The sequence below is a fragment of the Scyliorhinus torazame genome, chromosome 1, assembly GCF_047496885.1.
Source record: "Scyliorhinus torazame isolate Kashiwa2021f chromosome 1, sScyTor2.1, whole genome shotgun sequence".
NCBI lineage: Eukaryota > Metazoa > Chordata > Chondrichthyes > Carcharhiniformes > Scyliorhinidae > Scyliorhinus > Scyliorhinus torazame.
In genome coordinates this window covers 421,438,907-421,460,339 of record NC_092707.1, presented here as the reverse complement: position 1 = coordinate 421,460,339, position 21,433 = coordinate 421,438,907, and the positions used below count along the sequence as shown (strand labels likewise).

Here is a 21,433-nt window from a genome sequence, read left to right as displayed (position 1 = left end):
TATTTATACTGTCTGTTCCTGATGGTACCTTGTTGGTATTTATACTGTGTCCGCTCCTGATGGTACCTTGTTGATATTTATACTGTGTCTGTTCCAGATGGTACCTTGTTGATATTTATGCTGTGTCTGTTCCTGATGGTACCTTGTTGATATTTATACTGTGTCTGTTCCTGATGGTACCTTGTTGATATTTATACTGTGTCTGTTCCTGATGGTCCCTTGTTGTTATTTATACTGTGTCTGTTCCTGATGGTACCTTGTTGATATTTATACTGTCTGTTCCTGATGGTACCTTGTTGATATTTATACTGTCTGTTCCTGATGTTACCTTGTTGATATTTATACTGTGTCTGTTCCTGATGGTACCTTGTTGATATTTATACTGTGTCTGTTCCTGATGGTACCTTGTTGATATTTATGCTGTGTCTGTTCCTGATGGTCCCTTGTTGATATTTATACTGTCTGTTCCTGTTGGTACCTTGTTGGTATTTATACTGTGTCTGTTCCTGATGGTACCTTGTTGATATTTATGCTGTGTCTGTTCATGATGGTACCAGTTGATATTTATACTGTCTGTTCCTGATGGTACCTTGTTGGTATTTATACTGTGTCCGCTCCTGATGGTACCTTGTTGATATTTATACTGTGTCTGTTCCAGATGGTACCTTGTTGATATTTATGCTGTGTCTGTTCCTGATGGTACCTTGTTGATATTTATACTGTGTCTGTTCCTGATGGTACCTTGTTGATATTTATACTGTGTCTGTTCCTGATGGTCCCTTGTTGTTATTTATACTGTGTCTGTTCCTGATGGTACCTTGTTGATATTTATACTGTCTGTTCCTGATGGTACCTTGTTGGTATTTATACTGTGTCTGTTCCTGATGGTACCTTGTTGATATTTATACTGTGTCTGTTCCTGATGGTACCTTCGTGATATTTATGCTGTGTCTGTTCCTGATGGTACCTTGTTGATATTTATGCTGTGTCTGTTCCTGATGGTACCTTGTTGATATTTATACTGTCTGTTCCTGATGGTACCTTGTTGGTATTTATACTGTGTCTGTTCCTGATGGTACCTTGTTGATATTTATACTGTGTCTGTTCCTGATGGTACCTTGTTGATATTTATACTGTGTCTGTTCCTGATGGTACCTTGTTGATATTTATTCTGTGTCTGTTCCTGATGGTACCTTGTTGATATTTATACTGTCTGTTTCTGATGGTACCTTGTTGATATTTATACTGGCTGTTCCTGATGGTACCTTGTTGATATTTATACTGTCTGTTCCTGATAGTACCTTGTTGATATTTATACTGTCTGTTCCTGATGGTACCTTGTTGTTATTTATATGTCTGTTCCTGATGGTACCTTGTTGTTATTTATACTGTCTGTTCCTGATGGTCCCTTGTTGATATTTATACTGTGTCTGTTCCTGATGCTAAGTTGTTGAAATTTATACTGTGTCTGTTCCTGATGGTACCATGTTGATATTTATACTGTGTCTGTTCCTGATGGTACCTTGTTGATATTTATGCTGTGTCTGTTCCTGATGGTCCCTTGTTGATATTTATTCTGTGTCTGTTCCTGATGGTACCTTGTTGATATTTATACTGTCTGTTCCTGATGGTACCTTGTTGATATTTATACTGTCTGTTCCTGATGGTACCTTGTTGATATTTATACTGTGTCCGCTCCTGATGGTTCCTTGTTGGTATTTATACTGTGTCTGTTCCTGATGGTACTTTGTTGGTATTTATTTTGTGCCTGTTCCTGATGGTACATTGTTGATATTTATTCTGTGTCTGTTCCTGCTGGTACCTTGTTGATATTTATACTGTCTGTTCCTGATGGTACCTTGTTGATATTTATACTGTCTGTTCCTGATGGTACCTTGTTGATATTTATACTGTGTCCGCTCCTGATGGTACCTTGTTGATATTTATACTGTGTCTGTTCCTGATGGTAACTTATTGATATTTATACTGTGTATGCTCCTGATGGTCCCTTGTTGTTATTTATACTGTGTCTGTTCCTGATGGTACCTTGTTGATATTTATTCTGTGTCTGTTCCTGATGGTACCTTGTTGATATTTATACTGTCTGTTCCTGATGGTACCTTGTTGGTATTTATACTGTGTCTGTTCCTGATGGTACCTTGTTGATATTTATGCTGTGTCTGTTCCTGATGGTACCTTGTTGATATTTATACTGTCTGTTCCTGATGGTACCTTGTTGGTATTTATACTGTGTCCGCTCCTGATGGTACCTTGTTGATATTTATACTGTGTCTGTTCCAGATGGTACCTTGTTGATATTTATGCTGTGTCTGTTCCTGATGGTACCTTGTTGATATTTATACTGTGTCTGTTCCTGATGGTACCTTGTTGATATTTATACTGTGTCTGTTCCTGATGGTCCCTTGTTGTTATTTATACTGTGTCTGTTCCTGATGGTACCTTGTTGATATTTATACTGTCTGTTCCTGATGGTACCTTGTTGATATTTATACTGTCTGTTCCTGATGTTACCTTGTTGATATTTATACTGTGTCTGTTCCTGATGGTACCTTGTTGATATTTATACTGTGTCTGTTCCTGATGGTACCTTGTTGATATTTATGCTGTGTCTGTTCCTGATGGTCCCTTGTTGATATTTATACTGTCTGTTCCTGTTGGTAGCTTGTTGATATTTATACTGTGTCTGTTCCTGATGGTACCTTGTTGATATTTATACTGTGTCTGTTCCTGATGGTACCTTGTTGATATTTATGCTGTGTCTGTTCCTGATGGTACCTTGTTGATATTTATACTGTCTGTTCCTGATGGTACCTTGTTGGTATTTATACTGTGTCTGTTCCTGATGGTACCTTGTTGATATTTATGCTGTGTCTGTTCCTGATGGTACCTTGTTGATATTTATACTGTCTGTTCCTGATGGTACCTTGTTGGTATTTATACTGTGTCCGCTCCTGATGGTACCTTGTTGATATTTATACTGTGTCTGTTCCAGATGGTACCTTGTTGATATTTATGCTGTGTCTGTTCCTGATGGTACCTTGTTGATATTTATACTGTGTCTGTTCCTGATGGTACCTTGTTGATATTTATACTGTGTCTGTTCCTGATGGTCCCTTGTTGTTATTTATACTGTGTCTGTTCCTGATGGTACCTTGTTGATATTTATACTGTCTGTTCCTGATGGTACCTTGTTGATATTTATACTGTCTGTTCCTGATGTTACCTTGTTGATATTTATACTGTGTCTGTTCCTGATGGTACCTTGTTGATATTTATACTGTGTCTGTTCCTGATGGTACCTTGTTGATATTTATGCTGTGTCTGTTCCTGATGGTCCCTTGTTGATATTTATACTGTCTGTTCCTGTTGGTACCTTGTTGGTATTTATACTGTGTCTGTTCCTGATGGTACCTTGTTGATATTTATGCTGTGTCTGTTCATGATGGTACCAGTTGATATTTATACTGTCTGTTCCTGATGGTACCTTGTTGGTATTTATACTGTGTCCGCTCCTGATGGTACCTTGTTGATATTTATACTGTGTCTGTTCCAGATGGTACCTTGTTGATATTTATGCTGTGTCTGTTCCTGATGGTACCTTGTTGATATTTATACTGTGTCTGTTCCTGATGGTACCTTGTTGATATTTATACTGTGTCTGTTCCTGATGGTCCCTTGTTGTTATTTATACTGTGTCTGTTCCTGATGGTACCTTGTTGATATTTATACTGTCTGTTCCTGATGGTACCTTGTTGGTATTTATACTGTGTCTGTTCCTGATGGTACCTTGTTGATATTTATACTGTGTCTGTTCCTGATGGTACCTTCGTGATATTTATGCTGTGTCTGTTCCTGATGGTACCTTGTTGATATTTATGCTGTGTCTGTTCCTGATGGTACCTTGTTGATATTTATACTGTCTGTTCCTGATGGTACCTTGTTGGTATTTATACTGTGTCTGTTCCTGATGGTACCTTGTTGATATTTATACTGTGTCTGTTCCTGATGGTACCTTGTTGATATTTATACTGTGTCTGTTCCTGATGGTACCTTGTTGATATTTATTCTGTGTCTGTTCCTGATGGTACCTTGTTGATATTTATACTGTCTGTTTCTGATGGTACCTTGTTGATATTTATACTGGCTGTTCCTGATGGTACCTTGTTGATATTTATACTGTCTGTTCCTGATAGTACCTTGTTGATATTTATACTGTCTGTTCCTGATGGTACCTTGTTGTTATTTATATGTCTGTTCCTGATGGTACCTTGTTGTTATTTATACTGTCTGTTCCTGATGGTCCCTTGTTGATATTTATACTGTGTCTGTTCCTGATGCTAAGTTGTTGAAATTTATACTGTGTCTGTTCCTGATGGTACCATGTTGATATTTATACTGTGTCTGTTCCTGATGGTACCTTGTTGATATTTATGCTGTGTCTGTTCCTGATGGTCCCTTGTTGATATTTATTCTGTGTCTGTTCCTGATGGTACCTTGTTGATATTTATACTGTCTGTTCCTGATGGTACCTTGTTGATATTTATACTGTCTGTTCCTGATGGTACCTTGTTGATATTTATACTGTGTCCGCTCCTGATGGTTCCTTGTTGGTATTTATACTGTGTCTGTTCCTGATGGTACTTTGTTGGTATTTATTTTGTGCCTGTTCCTGATGGTACATTGTTGATATTTATTCTGTGTCTGTTCCTGCTGGTACCTTGTTGATATTTATACTGTCTGTTCCTGATGGTACCTTGTTGATATTTATACTGTCTGTTCCTGATGGTACCTTGTTGATATTTATACTGTGTCCGCTCCTGATGGTACCTTGTTGATATTTATACTGTGTCTGTTCCTGATGGTAACTTATTGATATTTATACTGTGTATGCTCCTGATGGTCCCTTGTTGTTATTTATACTGTGTCTGTTCCTGATGGTACCTTGTTGATATTTATTCTGTGTCTGTTCCTGATGGTACCTTGTTGATATTTATACTGTCTGTTCCTGATGGTACCTTGTTGGTATTTATACTGTGTCTGTTCCTGATGGTACCTTGTTGATATTTATGCTGTGTCTGTTCCTGATGGTACCTTGTTGATATTTATACTGTCTGTTCCTGATGGTACCTTGTTGGTATTTATACTGTGTCCGCTCCTGATGGTACCTTGTTGATATTTATACTGTGTCTGTTCCAGATGGTACCTTGTTGATATTTATGCTGTGTCTGTTCCTGATGGTACCTTGTTGATATTTATACTGTGTCTGTTCCTGATGGTACCTTGTTGATATTTATACTGTGTCTGTTCCTGATGGTCCCTTGTTGTTATTTATACTGTGTCTGTTCCTGATGGTACCTTGTTGATATTTATACTGTCTGTTCCTGATGGTACCTTGTTGATATTTATACTGTCTGTTCCTGATGTTACCTTGTTGATATTTATACTGTGTCTGTTCCTGATGGTACCTTGTTGATATTTATACTGTGTCTGTTCCTGATGGTACCTTGTTGATATTTATGCTGTGTCTGTTCCTGATGGTCCCTTGTTGATATTTATACTGTCTGTTCCTGTTGGTAGCTTGTTGATATTTATACTGTGTCTGTTCCTGATGGTACCTTGTTGATATTTATACTGTGTCTGTTCCTGATGGTACCTTGTTGATATTTATTCTGTGTCTGTTCCTGATGGTACCTTGTTGATATTTAAACTGTCTGTTCCTGATGGTACCTTGTTGATATTTATACTGTCTGTTCCTGATGTTACCTTGTTGATATTTATACTGTGTCTGTTCCTGATGGTACCTTGTTGATATTTATACTGTGTCTGTTCCTGATGGTACCTTGTTGATATTTATTCTGTGTCTGTTCCTGATGGTACCTTGTTGATATTTATACTGGCTGTTCCTGATGGTACCTTGTTGATATTTATACTGTCTGTTCCTGATATTACCTTGTTGATATTTATACTGTCTGTTCCTGATGGTACCTTGTTGATATTTATACTGTCTGTTCCTGATGGTACCTTGTTGATATTTATACTGTGTCCGTTCCTGATGGTACCTTGATGATATTTATACTGTGTCTGTTCCTGATGGTACCTTGTTGATATTTATACTGTGTCTGTTCCTGATGGTCCCTTGTTGTTATTTATACTGTCTGTTCCTGATGGTTCCTTGTTGATATTTATACTGTCTGTTCCTGATGGTACCTTGTTGATATTTATACTGTCTGTTCCTGATGGTACCTTGTTGATATTTATACTGTGTCCGCTCCTGTTGGTTCCTTGTTGGTATTTATACTGTGTCTGTTCCTGATGGTACTTTGTTGGTATTTATTCTGTGCCTGTTCCTGATGGTACCTTGTTGATATTTATTCTGTGTCTGTTCCTGCTGGTACCTTGTTGATATTTATACTGTCTGTTCCTGATGGTACCTTGTTGGTATTTATACTGTGTCCGCTCCTGATGGTACCTTGTTGATATTTATGCTGTGTCTGTTCCTGATGGCACCTTGTTGATATTTATACTGTCTGTTCCTGATGGTACCTTGTTGGTATTTATACTGTGTCCGCTCCTGATGGTACCTTGTTGATATTTATACTGTGTCTGTTCCTGATGGTACCTTGTTGATATTTATGCTGTGTCTGTTCCTGATGGTACCTTGTTGATATTTATACTGTGTCTGTTCCTGATGGTACCTTGTTGATATTTATGCTGTGTCTGTTCCTGATGGTACCTTGTTGATATTTATACTGTGTCTGTTCCTGATGGTACCTTGTTGATACTTATACTGCGTCTGTTTCTGATGGTACCTTGTTGATATTTATACTGTGTCTGTTCATGATGGTCCCTTGTTGATATTTATTCTGCGTCTGTTCCTGATGGTCCCTTGTTGTTATTTATACTGTGTCTGTTCCTGATGGTACCTTGTTGGTATTTATACTGTGTCTGTTCCTGATGGTACCTTGTTGATATTTATACTGTGTCTGTTCCTGATGGTACCTTGTTGATATTTATGCTGTGTCTGTTCCTGATGGTACCTTGTTGATATTTATACTGTGTCTGTTCCTGATGGTACCTTGTTGATATTTATACTGTCTGTTCCTGATGGTACCTTGTTGGTATTTATACTGTGTCTGTTCTTGATGGTACCTTGTTGATATTTATACTGTGCCTGTTCCTGATGGTACCTTGTTGATATTTATGCTGTGTCTGTTCCTGATGGTACCTTGTTGGTATTTATACTGTGTCTGTTCCTGATGGTACCTTGTTGATATTTATACTGTGTCTGTTCCTGATGGTGCCTTGTTGATATTTATGCTGTGTCTGTTTTCTGATGGTACCTTGTTGATATTTATACTGTGTCTGTTCCTGATGGTACCTTGTTGATATTTATACTGTCTGTTCCTGATGGTACCTTGTTGGTATTTATACTGTGTCTGTTCTTGATGGTACCTTGTTGATATTTATACTGTGTCTGTTCCTGATGGTACCTTGTTGATATTTATGCTGTGTCTGTTCCTGATGGTACCTTGTTGATATTTATGCTGTGTCTGTTCCTGATGGTACCTTGTTGGTATTTATACTGTGTCTGTTCCTGATGGTACCTTGTTGATATTTATACTGTGTCTGTTCCTGATGGTACCTTGTTGATATTTATGCTGTGTCTGTTCCTGATGGTACCTTGTTGATATTTATACTGTGTCTGTTCCTGATGGTACCTTGTTGATATTTATACTGTCTGTTCCTGATGGTACCTTGTTGGTATTTATACTGTGTCTGTTCCTGATGGTACCTTGTTGATATTTATGCTGTGTCTGTTCCTGATGGTACCTTGTTGATATTTATACTGTGTCTGTTCCTGATGGTACCTTGTTGATATTTATACTGTCTGTTCCTGATGGTACCTTGTTGGTATTTATACTGTCTGTTCCTGATGGCACCTTGTTGATATTTATACTGTGTCTGTTCCTGATGGTACCATGTTGATATTTATACTGTGTCTGTTCCTGATGGTACCTTGTTGATATTTATGCTGTGTCTGTTCCTGATGGTATCTTGTTGATATTTATACTGTGTCTGTTCCTGATGGTACCTTGTTGATATTTATACTGTCTGTTCCTGATGGTACCTTGTTGATATTTATACTGTCTGTTCCTGATGGTACCTTGTTGATATTTATACTGTGTCCGCTCCTGATGGTTCCTTGTTGGTATTTATACTGTGTCTGTTCCTGATGGTACTTTGTTGGTATTTATTTTGTGCCTGTTCCTGATGGTACATTGTTGATATTTATTCTGTGTCTGTTCCTGCTGGTACCTTGTTGATATTTATACTGTCTGTTCCTGATGGTACCTTGTTGATATTTATACTGTCTGTTCCTGATGGTACCTTGTTGATATTTATACTGTGTCCGCTCCTGATGGTACCTTGTTGATATTTATACTGTGTCTGTTCCTGATGGTAACTTATTGATATTTATACTGTGTATGCTCCTGATGGTCCCTTGTTGTTATTTATACTGTGTCTGTTCCTGATGGTACCTTGTTGATATTTATTCTGTGTCTGTTCCTGATGGTACCTTGTTGATATTTATACTGTCTGTTCCTGATGGTACCTTGTTGGTATTTATACTGTGTCTGTTCCTGATGGTACCTTGTTGATATTTATGCTGTGTCTGTTCCTGATGGTACCTTGTTGATATTTATACTGTCTGTTCCTGATGGTACCTTGTTGGTATTTATACTGTGTCCGCTCCTGATGGTACCTTGTTGATATTTATACTGTGTCTGTTCCAGATGGTACCTTGTTGATATTTATGCTGTGTCTGTTCCTGATGGTACCTTGTTGATATTTATACTGTGTCTGTTCCTGATGGTACCTTGTTGATATTTATACTGTGTCTGTTCCTGATGGTCCCTTGTTGTTATTTATACTGTGTCTGTTCCTGATGGTACCTTGTTGATATTTATACTGTCTGTTCCTGATGGTACCTTGTTGATATTTATACTGTCTGTTCCTGATGTTACCTTGTTGATATTTATACTGTGTCTGTTCCTGATGGTACCTTGTTGATATTTATACTGTGTCTGTTCCTGATGGTACCTTGTTGATATTTATGCTGTGTCTGTTCCTGATGGTCCCTTGTTGATATTTATACTGTCTGTTCCTGTTGGTAGCTTGTTGATATTTATACTGTGTCTGTTCCTGATGGTACCTTGTTGATATTTATACTGTGTCTGTTCCTGATGGTACCTTGTTGATATTTATTCTGTGTCTGTTCCTGATGGTACCTTGTTGATATTTAAACTGTCTGTTCCTGATGGTACCTTGTTGATATTTATACTGTCTGTTCCTGATGTTACCTTGTTGATATTTATACTGTGTCTGTTCCTGATGGTACCTTGTTGATATTTATACTGTGTCTGTTCCTGATGGTACCTTGTTGATATTTATTCTGTGTCTGTTCCTGATGGTACCTTGTTGATATTTATACTGGCTGTTCCTGATGGTACCTTGTTGATATTTATACTGTCTGTTCCTGATATTACCTTGTTGATATTTATACTGTCTGTTCCTGATGGTACCTTGTTGATATTTATACTGTCTGTTCCTGATGGTACCTTGTTGATATTTATACTGTGTCCGTTCCTGATGGTACCTTGATGATATTTATACTGTGTCTGTTCCTGATGGTACCTTGTTGATATTTATACTGTGTCTGTTCCTGATGGTCCCTTGTTGTTATTTATACTGTCTGTTCCTGATGGTTCCTTGTTGATATTTATACTGTCTGTTCCTGATGGTACCTTGTTGATATTTATACTGTCTGTTCCTGATGGTACCTTGTTGATATTTATACTGTGTCCGCTCCTGTTGGTTCCTTGTTGGTATTTATACTGTGTCTGTTCCTGATGGTACTTTGTTGGTATTTATTCTGTGCCTGTTCCTGATGGTACCTTGTTGATATTTATTCTGTGTCTGTTCCTGCTGGTACCTTGTTGATATTTATACTGTCTGTTCCTGATGGTACCTTGTTGGTATTTATACTGTGTCCGCTCCTGATGGTACCTTGTTGATATTTATGCTGTGTCTGTTCCTGATGGCACCTTGTTGATATTTATACTGTCTGTTCCTGATGGTACCTTGTTGGTATTTATACTGTGTCCGCTCCTGATGGTACCTTGTTGATATTTATACTGTGTCTGTTCCTGATGGTACCTTGTTGATATTTATGCTGTGTCTGTTCCTGATGGTACCTTGTTGATATTTATACTGTGTCTGTTCCTGATGGTACCTTGTTGATATTTATGCTGTGTCTGTTCCTGATGGTACCTTGTTGATATTTATACTGTGTCTGTTCCTGATGGTACCTTGTTGATACTTATACTGCGTCTGTTTCTGATGGTACCTTGTTGATATTTATACTGTGTCTGTTCATGATGGTCCCTTGTTGATATTTATTCTGCGTCTGTTCCTGATGGTCCCTTGTTGTTATTTATACTGTGTCTGTTCCTGATGGTACCTTGTTGGTATTTATACTGTGTCTGTTCCTGATGGTACCTTGTTGATATTTATACTGTGTCTGTTCCTGATGGTACCTTGTTGATATTTATGCTGTGTCTGTTCCTGATGGTACCTTGTTGATATTTATACTGTGTCTGTTCCTGATGGTACCTTGTTGATATTTATACTGTCTGTTCCTGATGGTACCTTGTTGGTATTTATACTGTGTCTGTTCTTGATGGTACCTTGTTGATATTTATACTGTGCCTGTTCCTGATGGTACCTTGTTGATATTTATGCTGTGTCTGTTCCTGATGGTACCTTGTTGGTATTTATACTGTGTCTGTTCCTGATGGTACCTTGTTGATATTTATACTGTGTCTGTTCCTGATGGTGCCTTGTTGATATTTATGCTGTGTCTGTTTTCTGATGGTACCTTGTTGATATTTATACTGTGTCTGTTCCTGATGGTACCTTGTTGATATTTATACTGTCTGTTCCTGATGGTACCTTGTTGGTATTTATACTGTGTCTGTTCTTGATGGTACCTTGTTGATATTTATACTGTGTCTGTTCCTGATGGTACCTTGTTGATATTTATGCTGTGTCTGTTCCTGATGGTACCTTGTTGATATTTATGCTGTGTCTGTTCCTGATGGTACCTTGTTGGTATTTATACTGTGTCTGTTCCTGATGGTACCTTGTTGATATTTATACTGTGTCTGTTCCTGATGGTACCTTGTTGATATTTATGCTGTGTCTGTTCCTGATGGTACCTTGTTGATATTTATACTGTGTCTGTTCCTGATGGTACCTTGTTGATATTTATACTGTCTGTTCCTGATGGTACCTTGTTGGTATTTATACTGTGTCTGTTCCTGATGGTACCTTGTTGATATTTATGCTGTGTCTGTTCCTGATGGTACCTTGTTGATATTTATACTGTGTCTGTTCCTGATGGTACCTTGTTGATATTTATACTGTCTGTTCCTGATGGTACCTTGTTGGTATTTATACTGTCTGTTCCTGATGGCACCTTGTTGATATTTATACTGTGTCTGTTCCTGATGGTACCATGTTGATATTTATACTGTGTCTGTTCCTGATGGTACCTTGTTGATATTTATGCTGTGTCTGTTCCTGATGGTATCTTGTTGATATTTATACTGTGTCTGTTCCTGATGGTACCTTGTTGATATTTATACTGTCTGTTCCTGATGGTACCTTGTTGGTATTTATACTGTCTGTTCCTGATGGTACCTTGTTGATATTTATACTGTGTCTGTTCCTGATGGTCCCTTGTTCATATTTATACTGTGTCTGTTCCTGATGGTACCTTGTTGATATTTATACTGTGTCTGTTCCTGATGGTCCCTTGTTCATATTTATACTGTGTCTGTTCCTGATGGTACCTTGTTGGTATTTGTACTGTGTCCGCTGCTGATGTTACCTTGTTGATATTTATTCTGTGTCTGTTCCTGGTGGTACCTTGTTGATATTTATGCTGTGTCTGTTCCTGATGGTACCTTGTTGATATTTATACTGTCTGTTCCTGATGGTACCTTGTTGATATTTATGCTGTGCCTGTTCCTGATGGTACCTTGTTGATATTTAGACTGTCTGTTCCTGATGGTACCTTGTTGATATTTACTGTCTGTTCCTGATGGTACCTTGTTGATATTTATACTGTCTGTTCCTGATGGTACCTTGTTGATATTTATGCTGTGTCTGTTCCTGATGGTCCCTTGTTCATATTTATAGTGTGTCTGTTCCTGATGGTACCTTGTTGATATTTATACTGTCTGTTCCTGATGGTACCTTGTTGATATTTATACTGTCTGTTCCTGATGGTACCTTGTTGATATTTATACTGTCTGTTCCTGATGGTACCTTGTTGATATTTATACTGTGTCCGTTCCTGATGGTACCTTGTTGATATTTATACTGTCTGTTCCTGATGGTACCTTGTTGGTATTTATACTGTCTGTTCCTGATGGCACCTTGTTGATATTTATACTGTGTCTGTTCCTGATGGTACCATGTTGATATTTATACTGTGTCTGTTCCTGATGGTACCTTGTTGATATTTATGCTGTGTCTGTTCCTGATGGTACCTTGTTGATATTTAAACTGTGTCTGTTCCTGATGGTACCTTGTTGATATTTATACTGTCTGTTCCTGATGGTACCTTGTTGGTATTGATACTGTCTGTTCCTGATGGTACCTTGTTGATATTTATACTGTGTCTGTTCCTGATGGTCCCTTGTTGATATTTATACTGTCTGTTTCTGATGGTACCTTGTTCATATTTATACTGTGTCTGTTCCTGATGGTACCTTGTTGATATTTATACTGTGTCTGTTCCTGATGGTCCCTTGTTCATATTTATACTGTGTCTGTTCCTGATGGTACCTTGTTGGTATTTGTACTGTGTCCGCTGCTGATGTTACCTTGTTGATATTTATTCTGTGTCTGTTCCTGGTGGTACCTTGTTGATATTTATGCTGTGTCTGTTCCTGATGGTACCTTGTTGATATTTATACTGTCTGTTCCTGATGGTACCTTGTTGATATTTATGCTGTGCCTGTTCCTGATGGTACCTTGTTGATATTTAGACTGTCTGTTCCTGATGGTACCTTGTTGATATTTATACTGTCTGTTCCTGATGGTACCTTGTTGATATTTATTCTGTCTGTTCCTGATGGTACCTTGTTGATATTTATTCTGTGTCTGTTCCTGATGGTGCCTTGGTGATATTTATACTGGCTGTTCCTGATGGTACCTTGTTGATATTTATACTGTCTGTTCCTGATATTACCTTGTTGATATTTATACTGTCTGTTCCTGATGGTACCTTGTTGATATTTATACTGTCTGTTCCTGATGGTACCTTGTTGATATTTATACTGTGTCCGTTCCTGATGGTACCTTGTTGATATTTATACTGTGTCTGTTCCTGATGGTACCTTGTTGATATTTATACTGTGTCTGTTCCTGATGGTCCCTTGTTGTTATTTATACTGTCTGTTCCTGATGGTTCCTTGTTGATATTTATACTGTCTGTTCCTGATGGTACCTTGTTGATATTTATACTGTCTGTTCCTGATGGTACCTTGTTGATATTTATACTGTGTCCGCTCCTGTTGGTTCCTTGTTGGTATTTATACTGTGTCTGTTCCTGATGGTACTTTGTTGGTATTTATTCTGTGCCTGTTCCTGATGGTACCTTGTTGATATTTATTCTGTGTCTGTTCCTGCTGGTACCTTGTTGATATTTATACTGTCTGTTCCTGATGGTACCTTGTTGGTATTTATACTGTGTCCGCTCCTGATGGTACCTTGTTGATATTTATGCTGTGTCTGTTCCTGATGGCACCTTGTTGATATTTATACTGTCTGTTCCTGATGGTACCTTGTTGGTATTTATACTGTGTCCGCTCCTGATGGTACCTTGTTGATATTTATACTGTGTCTGTTCCTGATGGTACCTTGTTGATATTTATGCTGTGTCTGTTCCTGATGGTACCTTGTTGATACTTATACTGCGTCTGTTTCTGATGGTACCTTGTTGATATTTATACTGTGTCTGTTCCTGATGGTCCCTTGTTGATATTTATTCTGCGTCTGTTCCTGATGGTCCCTTGTTGTTATTTATACTGTGTCTGTTCCTGATGGTACCTTGTTGGTATTTATACTGTGTCTGTTCCTGATGGTACCTTGTTGATATTTATACTGTGTCTGTTCCTGATGGTACCTTGTTGGTATTTATACTGTGTCTGTTCCTGATGGTACCTTGTTGATATTTATGCTGTGTCTGTTCCTGATGGTACCTTGTTGATATTTATACTGTGTCTGTTCCTGATGGTACCTTGTTGATATTTATACTGTGTCTGTTCCTGATGGTACCTTGATGATATTTATACTGTCTGTTCCTGATGGTACCTTGTTGGTATTTATACTGTCTGTTCCTGATGGCACCTTGTTGATATTTATACTGTGTCTGTTCCTGATGGTACCATGTTGATATTTATACTGTGTCTGTTCCTGATGGTACCTTGTTGATATTTATGCTGTGTCTGTTCCTGATGGTACCTTGTTGATATTTATACTGTGTCTGTTCCTGATGGTACCTTGTTGATATTTATACTGTCTGTTCCTGATGGTACCTTGTTGGTATTTGTACTGTGTCCGCTGCTGATGTTACCTTGTTGATATTTATTCTGTGTCTGTTCCTGGTGGTACCTTGTTGATATTTATGCTGTGTCTGTTCCTGATGGTACCTTGTTGATATTTATACTGTCTGTTCCTGATGGTACCTTGTTGATATTTATACTGTGTCCGCTCCTGATGGTACCTTGTTGAAATTTATGCTGTGTCTGTTCCTGATGGTCCCTTGTTGATATTTATACTGTCTGTTCCTGATGGTACCTTGTTGATATTTATACTGTGTCTGTTCCTGATTGTACCTTGTTGATATTTATACTGTGTCTGTTCCTGATGGTGCCTTGTTGATATTTATACTGTCTGTTCCTGATGGTACCTTGTTGATATTTATACTGTCTGTTCCTGATGTTACCTTGTTGATATTTATACTGTCTGTTCCTGATGTTACCTTGTTGATATTTATGCTGTGTCTGTTCCTGATGGTACCTTGTTGATATTTATACTGTGTCTGTTCCTGATGGTCCCTTGTTGATATTTATACTGTGTCTGTTCCTGATGGTACCTTGTTGATATTTATACTGTGTCTGTTCCTGATGGTACCTTGTTGATATTTATACTGTGTCTGTTCCTGATGGTGCCTTGGTGATATTTATGCTGTTTTTCGTCACCATTCATCCTTTTCCTCAGGTACGTTTGCCACCACTTTACCTGCTTACCAAAGGTCAGAGGTCATGTTATTTATCATTGGAAAAGTTCCACTACCTGCAATTCATCAGGCTCTCGATGTCGGGAGAGCGGGGTGAGTAATTACAGTGTCTGCTGCATGGCCAGACATTCCTCTGCTAATAAATGCTTTATTCTCTCGGGTGTGTGACAGCTCTCCGTCCACTCACACATTCGCTAAACTACACCAGCCATTCAGAAGTATTTGGTTTGGTTCTGTGTCTGGGACTTTGGAAAAATATTAAGATAGTTAGGTCAGCGAGTGGCACATGATCAGTGAGAGAGACTGATGGTGACCAAGTGAGGACAGTTGTAATTTGCTGCTTCAGGGAAGGAGGTGCTCTCTTGCTTTGTATTTTTAAACTATCAGAGAGTGGTCTCCCTCGTGCTGCAGGGGAAGAGCAGACTGATTCAGTGATGTTTCCGCTGCTGTCAGGCAGCACAGGGGGAAACACACGCCCATGGCGTGACGGGAAATTAGTCAATTGATTGGCCGTAATTCCTGATTGTAAGAAGCACTGTGTTTAATGCAAAGGTATTCTGAAGTAGATTCGTTAGCCTTTATTCCATGAAGATGCTCATTTAATGTGTCATGTGGCGACAGAATGATGCACCAAAGATGATTAATGGGGTCATGGAGAATACAGACCAGACACCCATTAACATACCACCAGCTGCATCAGATTAACATTCAGGCTTCATCAAAAGGTTTCGAGTCCATTCAAGGTTTCATTTGAATCATAAGGTTGTATATGTAATAACCACTCCACACATGTGACGCAAAATTACAGATGGACATTCCAGAGGGTCAGTACGGAGGGAGAGCTGCACTGTCAGAGGGTCAGTACGGAGGGAGAGCTGCACTGTCAGAGGGTCAGTACGGAGGGATCGCTGCACTGTCAGAGGGTCAGTACTGAGGGATCGCTGCACTGTCAGAGGGTCAGTACTGAGTGAGTGCTGCACTGTCAGAGGGTCAGTACTGAGGGATCGCTGCACTGTCAGAGGGTCAGTACTGAGGGAGTGCCGCACTGTCAGAGTGTCAGTACTGTGGGAGTGTCGCACTGTCAGACGGTCAGTACTGAGGGAGCGCTGCACTGTCAGAGGGTCAGCACTGAGGGAGTGCTGCACTGTCAGAGGGTCAGTCCTGAGGGAGCGCTGCACTGTCAGAGGGTCAGCACTGAGGTAGAGCTGCACGGTCAGAGGGTCAGCACTGAGGGAGTGCCGCACTGTCAGAGGGTCAGTACTGAGGGAGTGCTGCACTGTCAGAGGGTCAGTACTGAGGGAGGGCTGCACTGTCAGAGGGTCAGTACTGAGGGAGTGCCGCACTGTCAGAGGGTCAGTACTGAGCGAGTGCTGCATTGTCAGAGGGTCAGTACTGAGGGAGTGCTGCACTGTCAGAGGGTCAGCACTGAGGGAGTGCTGCACTGTCAGAGGGTCAGTACTGAGGGAGGGCTGCACTGTCAGAGGGTCAGTACTGAGGGAGTGCCGCACTGTCAGAGGGTCAGTACTGAGCGAGTGCCGCACTGTCAGAGGGTCAGTACTGAGGGAGTGCCGCACTATCAGAGGGTCAGTACAGAGGGAGTGCCGCACTGTCAGAGGGTCAGTACTGAGGGAGTGCTGCACTGTCAGAGGGTCAGTACTGAGTGAGTGCTGCACTGTCAGAGGGTCAGTACAGAGGGAGTGCCGCACTGTCAGAGGGTCAGTACTGAGGGAGTGCCGCACTGTCAGAGGGTCAGTACTGAGCGAGTGCCGCACTGTCAGAGGGTCAGTACTGAGGGAGTGCTGCACTGTCAGAGGGTCAGTACTGAGGGAGTGCCGCACTGTCAGAGGGTCAGTACTGAGCGAGTGCCGCACTGTCAGAGGGTCAGTACTGAGGGAGTGCCGCACTGTCAGAGGGTCAGTACAGAGGGAGTGCCGCACTGTCAGAGGGTCAGTACTGAGGGAGTGCTGCACTGTCAGAGGGTCAGTACTGAGGGAGCGCTGCTCTGTCAGAGGGTCAGTACTGAGGCAGCGCTGCACTGTCAGAGGGTCAGTACTGAGGGAGTGCTGCACTGTCAGAGGGTCAGTACAGAGGGAGTGCCGCACTGTCAGAGGGTCAGTAGTGAGGGAGTGCCGCACTGTCAGAGGATCAGTACTGAGGGAGTGCTGCACTGTCAGAGGGTCAGTACTGAGGCAGCGCTGCAATGTCAGAGGGTCAGTACTGAGGGTGCGCCGCACTGTCAGAGGGTCAGTACTGAGGGAGTGCATCACTGTCAGAGGGTCAATACTGAGGAAGTGCTGCACTGTCAGCGAGTCAGTACTGAGGGAGTGCTGCACTGTCAGACGGTCAGTACTGAGGGAGTGCCGCACTGTCAGAGGGTCAGTATTGAGGGAGTGCTGCACTGTCAGAGGGTCAGTACTGAGGGAGTGCTGCGCTGTCAGAGGGTCAGAACTGAGGGAGTGCTGCACTGTCAGAGGGTCAGTACTGAGGGAGCGCTGCACTGTCAGAGGATCAGTACTGAGGGAGTGCTGCACTGTCAGAGGGTCAGTACTGAGGGAGTGCTGCACTGTCAGAGGGTCAGTGCTGAGGGAGTGCTGCACTGTCAGAGGGTCAGTACTGAGGGAGTGCTGCACTATCAGAGGGTCAGGACAGAGGGAGTGCTGCACTGTCAGAGGGTCAGTACTGAGGGAGCGCCGCACTGTCAGAGGGTCAGTACTGAGGGAGTGCTGCACTGTCAGAGGGTCAGCACTGAGGGAGTGCTGCACTGTCAGAGGGTCAGTACTGAGGGAGTGCTGCACTGTCAGAGGGTCAGTACTGAGGGAGCGCCGCACTGTCAGAGGGTCAGTACTGAGGGAGTGCTGCACTGTCAGAGGGTCAGCACTGAGGGAGTGCTGCACTGTCAGAGGGTCAGTACTGAGGGAGTGCTGCACTATCAGAGGGTCAGTACAGAGGGAGCGCCGCACTGTCAGAGGGTCAGTACTGAGGGAGTGCCGCACTGTCAGAGGGTCAGTACTGACGGAGTGCCGCACTGTCAGAGGGTCAGTACTGAGGGAGTGCTGTACTGTCAGAGGGTCAGTACTGAGGGAGTGCTGCACTTTCAGAGGGTCAGTACTGAGAGAGCGCCGCACTGCCAGAGGGTCAGTACTGAGGGAGTGTCGCACTGTCAGAGGGTCGGTACAGAGGGAGTGCCGCACTGTCAGAGGGTCAGTACTGTGGGAGAGCTGCACTGTCAGAGGGTCAGTACTGAGGGAGTGCTGCACTGTCAGACGGTCAGTACTGAGGGAGTGCTGCACTGTCAGAGTGTCAGTACTGAGGGAGTGCTGCACTGTCAGAGGGTCAGTACTGAGGGAGTGCTGCGCTGTCAGAGGGTCATTACTGAGGGAGTGCCGCACTGTCAGAGGGTCAGTACTGAGGGAGTGCAGCACTGTCAGACGGTCAGTACGGACGGAGTGCTGCACTGTCAGAGGGTCAGTACTGAGGGGGTGTCGCACTGTCAGAGGGTCAGTACTGACGGAGTGCAGCACTGTCAGAGGGTCAGTACTGAGGGAGTGCTGCACTGTCAGCGAGTCAGTACTGAGGGAGTGCTGCACTGTCAGACGGTCAGTACTGAGGGAGTGCCGCACTGTCAGAGGGTCAGTATTGAGGGAGTGCTGCACTGTCAGAGGGTCAGTACTGTGGGAGTGCTGCACTGTCAGACGGTCAGTACTGAGGGAGTGCCGCACTGCAGAGGGTCAGTACAGAGGGAGGGCCGCACTGTCAGAGGGTCAGTACTGAGTGAGCGCTGCACTGTCAGAGGGTCAGTACTGAGGGAGCGCCGCACTGTCACAGGGTCAGTACTGAGTGAGCGCTGCACTGTCAGAGGGTCAGTACTGAGGGAGCGCCGCACTGTCAGAGGGTCAGTACTGAGGGAGTGCTGCACTGTCAGACGGTCAGTACTGAGGGAGTGCTGCACTGTCAGAGGGTCAGTAGTGAGGGAGTGCTGCACTGTCAGAGAGTTAGTACTGAGGGAGTAATGCACTGTCAGACGGTCAGTACTGAGGGAGTGCTGCACTGTCAGAGGGTCAGTACTGAGGTGGTGCCGCACTGTCAGAGGGACAGTACTGAGGGAGTGCTGCACTGTCAGAGGGACAGTACTGAGGGAGTGCCGCACTGTCAGAGGGTCAATACTGAGGGAGTGCTGCACTGTCAGAGGGTCAGAACTGAGGGAGTGCTGCACTGTCAGAGGGTCAGTACTGCGGGAGCGCTGCACTGTCAGAGGGTCAGTACTGAGGGAGTGCCGCACTGTCAGAGGGTCAGTACTGAGGGAGTGCTGCACTGTCAGAGGGTCAGTACTGAGGGAGTGCCGCACTGTCAGAGGGTCAGTACTGAGGGAGTGCTGCACTGTCAGATGGTCAGTACTGAGGGAGCACCGCACTGTTAGAGGGTCGGTACTGAGGGAGTGCTGCACTGTGAGAGGGTCAGGATTGAGGGAGTGGTGCACTTTCAGAGGGTCAGTATTGAGGGAGTGCTGCACTGTCAGAGAGTCAGTACTGAGGGAGTGTCGCACTGTCAGAGGGCCAGTCTTGAGGGAGGGCCACACTGTCAGAGGGTCAGTACTGAGGGAGTGCCGCACTGTCAGAGGGTCAGGACTGATCGAGTGCTGCACTGTCAGAGGGTCAGTACTGAGGGAGTGCTGCACTGTCAGAGAGTTAGTACTGAGGGAGTAATGCACTGTCAGACGGTCAGTACTGAGGGAGTGCTGCACTGTCAGAGGGTCAGTACTGAGGGGGTGCCGCACTGTCAGAGGGACAGTACTGAGGGAGTGCTGCACTGTCAGAGGGACAGTACTGAGGGAGTGCCGCACTGTCAGAGGGTCAATACTGAGGGAGTGCTGCACTGTCAGAGGGTCAGAACTGAGGGAGTGCTGCACTGTCAGAGGGTCAGTACTGCGGGAGCGCTGCACTGTCAGAGGGTCAGTACTGAGGGAGTGCCGCACTGTCAGAGGGTCAGTACTGAGGGAGTGCTGCACTGTCAGAGGGTCAGTACTGAGGGAGTGCCGCACTGTCAGAGGGTCAGTACTGAGGGAGTGCTGCACTGTCAGAGGGTCAGTACTGAGGGAGCACCGCACTGTTAGAGGGTCGGTACTGAGGGAGTGCTGCACTGTGAGAGGGTCAGGATTGAGGGAGTGGTGCACTTTCAGAGGGTCAGTATTGAGGGAGTGCTGCACTGTCAGAGAGTCAGTACTGAGGGAGTGTCGCACTGTCAGAGGGCCAGTCTTGAGGGAGGGCCACACTGTCAGAGGGTCAGTACTGAGGGAGTGCCGCACTGTCAGAGGGTCAGGACTGATCGAGTGCTGCACTGTCAGAGAGTCAGTACTGAGGGAGTGCCGCATTGTCACAGTGTCAGTACTGAGGGAGTGCCGCACTGTCAGAGGGTCAGTACTGAGGGAGTGCCGCACTGTCAGAGGGTCAATACTGAGGGAGTGCTGCACTGTCAGAGGGTCAGAACTGAGGGAGTGCTGCACTGTCAGAGGGTCAGTACTGCGGGAGCGCTGCACTGTCAGAGGGTCAGTACTGAGGGAGTGCCGCACTGTCAGAGGGTCAGTACTGAGGGAGTGCTGCACTGTCAGAGGGTCAGTACTGAGGGAGTGCCGCACTGTCAGAGGGACAGTACTGAGGGAGTGCTGCACTGTCAGAGGGTCAGTACTGAGAGAGTGCTGCACTGTCAGAGGGTCAGCACTGAGGGAGTGCCGCACTGTCAGAGGGACAGTACTGAGGGAGTGCCGCACTGTCAGAGGGTCAGTACTGAGCGAGTGCCGCACTGTCAGAGGGTCAGTACTGAGGGAGTGCCGCACTGTCAGAGGGTCAGTACAGAGGGAGGGCCGCCCTGTCAGAGGGTCAGTACTGAGGCAGCGCTGCACTGTCAGAGGGTCAGTACTGAGGGTGAGCCGCACTGTCAGAGGGTCAGTACTGAGTGAGTGCCGCACTGTCAGAGGGTCAATACTGAGGGAGTGCTGCACTGTCAGAGGGTCAGAACTGAGGGAGTGCTGCACTGTCAGAGGGT

At 43.3% G+C, this 21,433-nt stretch overlaps 1 protein-coding gene across 1 annotated transcript in view; it reads left to right on the top strand.

Annotated features, from left to right (window-relative positions):
- The window catches only part of LOC140425068 (protein EFR3 homolog B-like), a 500,803-nt gene that overhangs the window by 215,829 nt on the left and 263,541 nt on the right, over nt 1–21,433 (top strand). Inside the window, exon 11 of the mRNA XM_072508948.1 lies at nt 15,376–15,487. Within this exon, the coding sequence (XP_072365049.1) occupies nt 15,376–15,487 (112 nt within the window). The remainder of the gene's footprint in view (nt 1–15,375; nt 15,488–21,433) is intronic.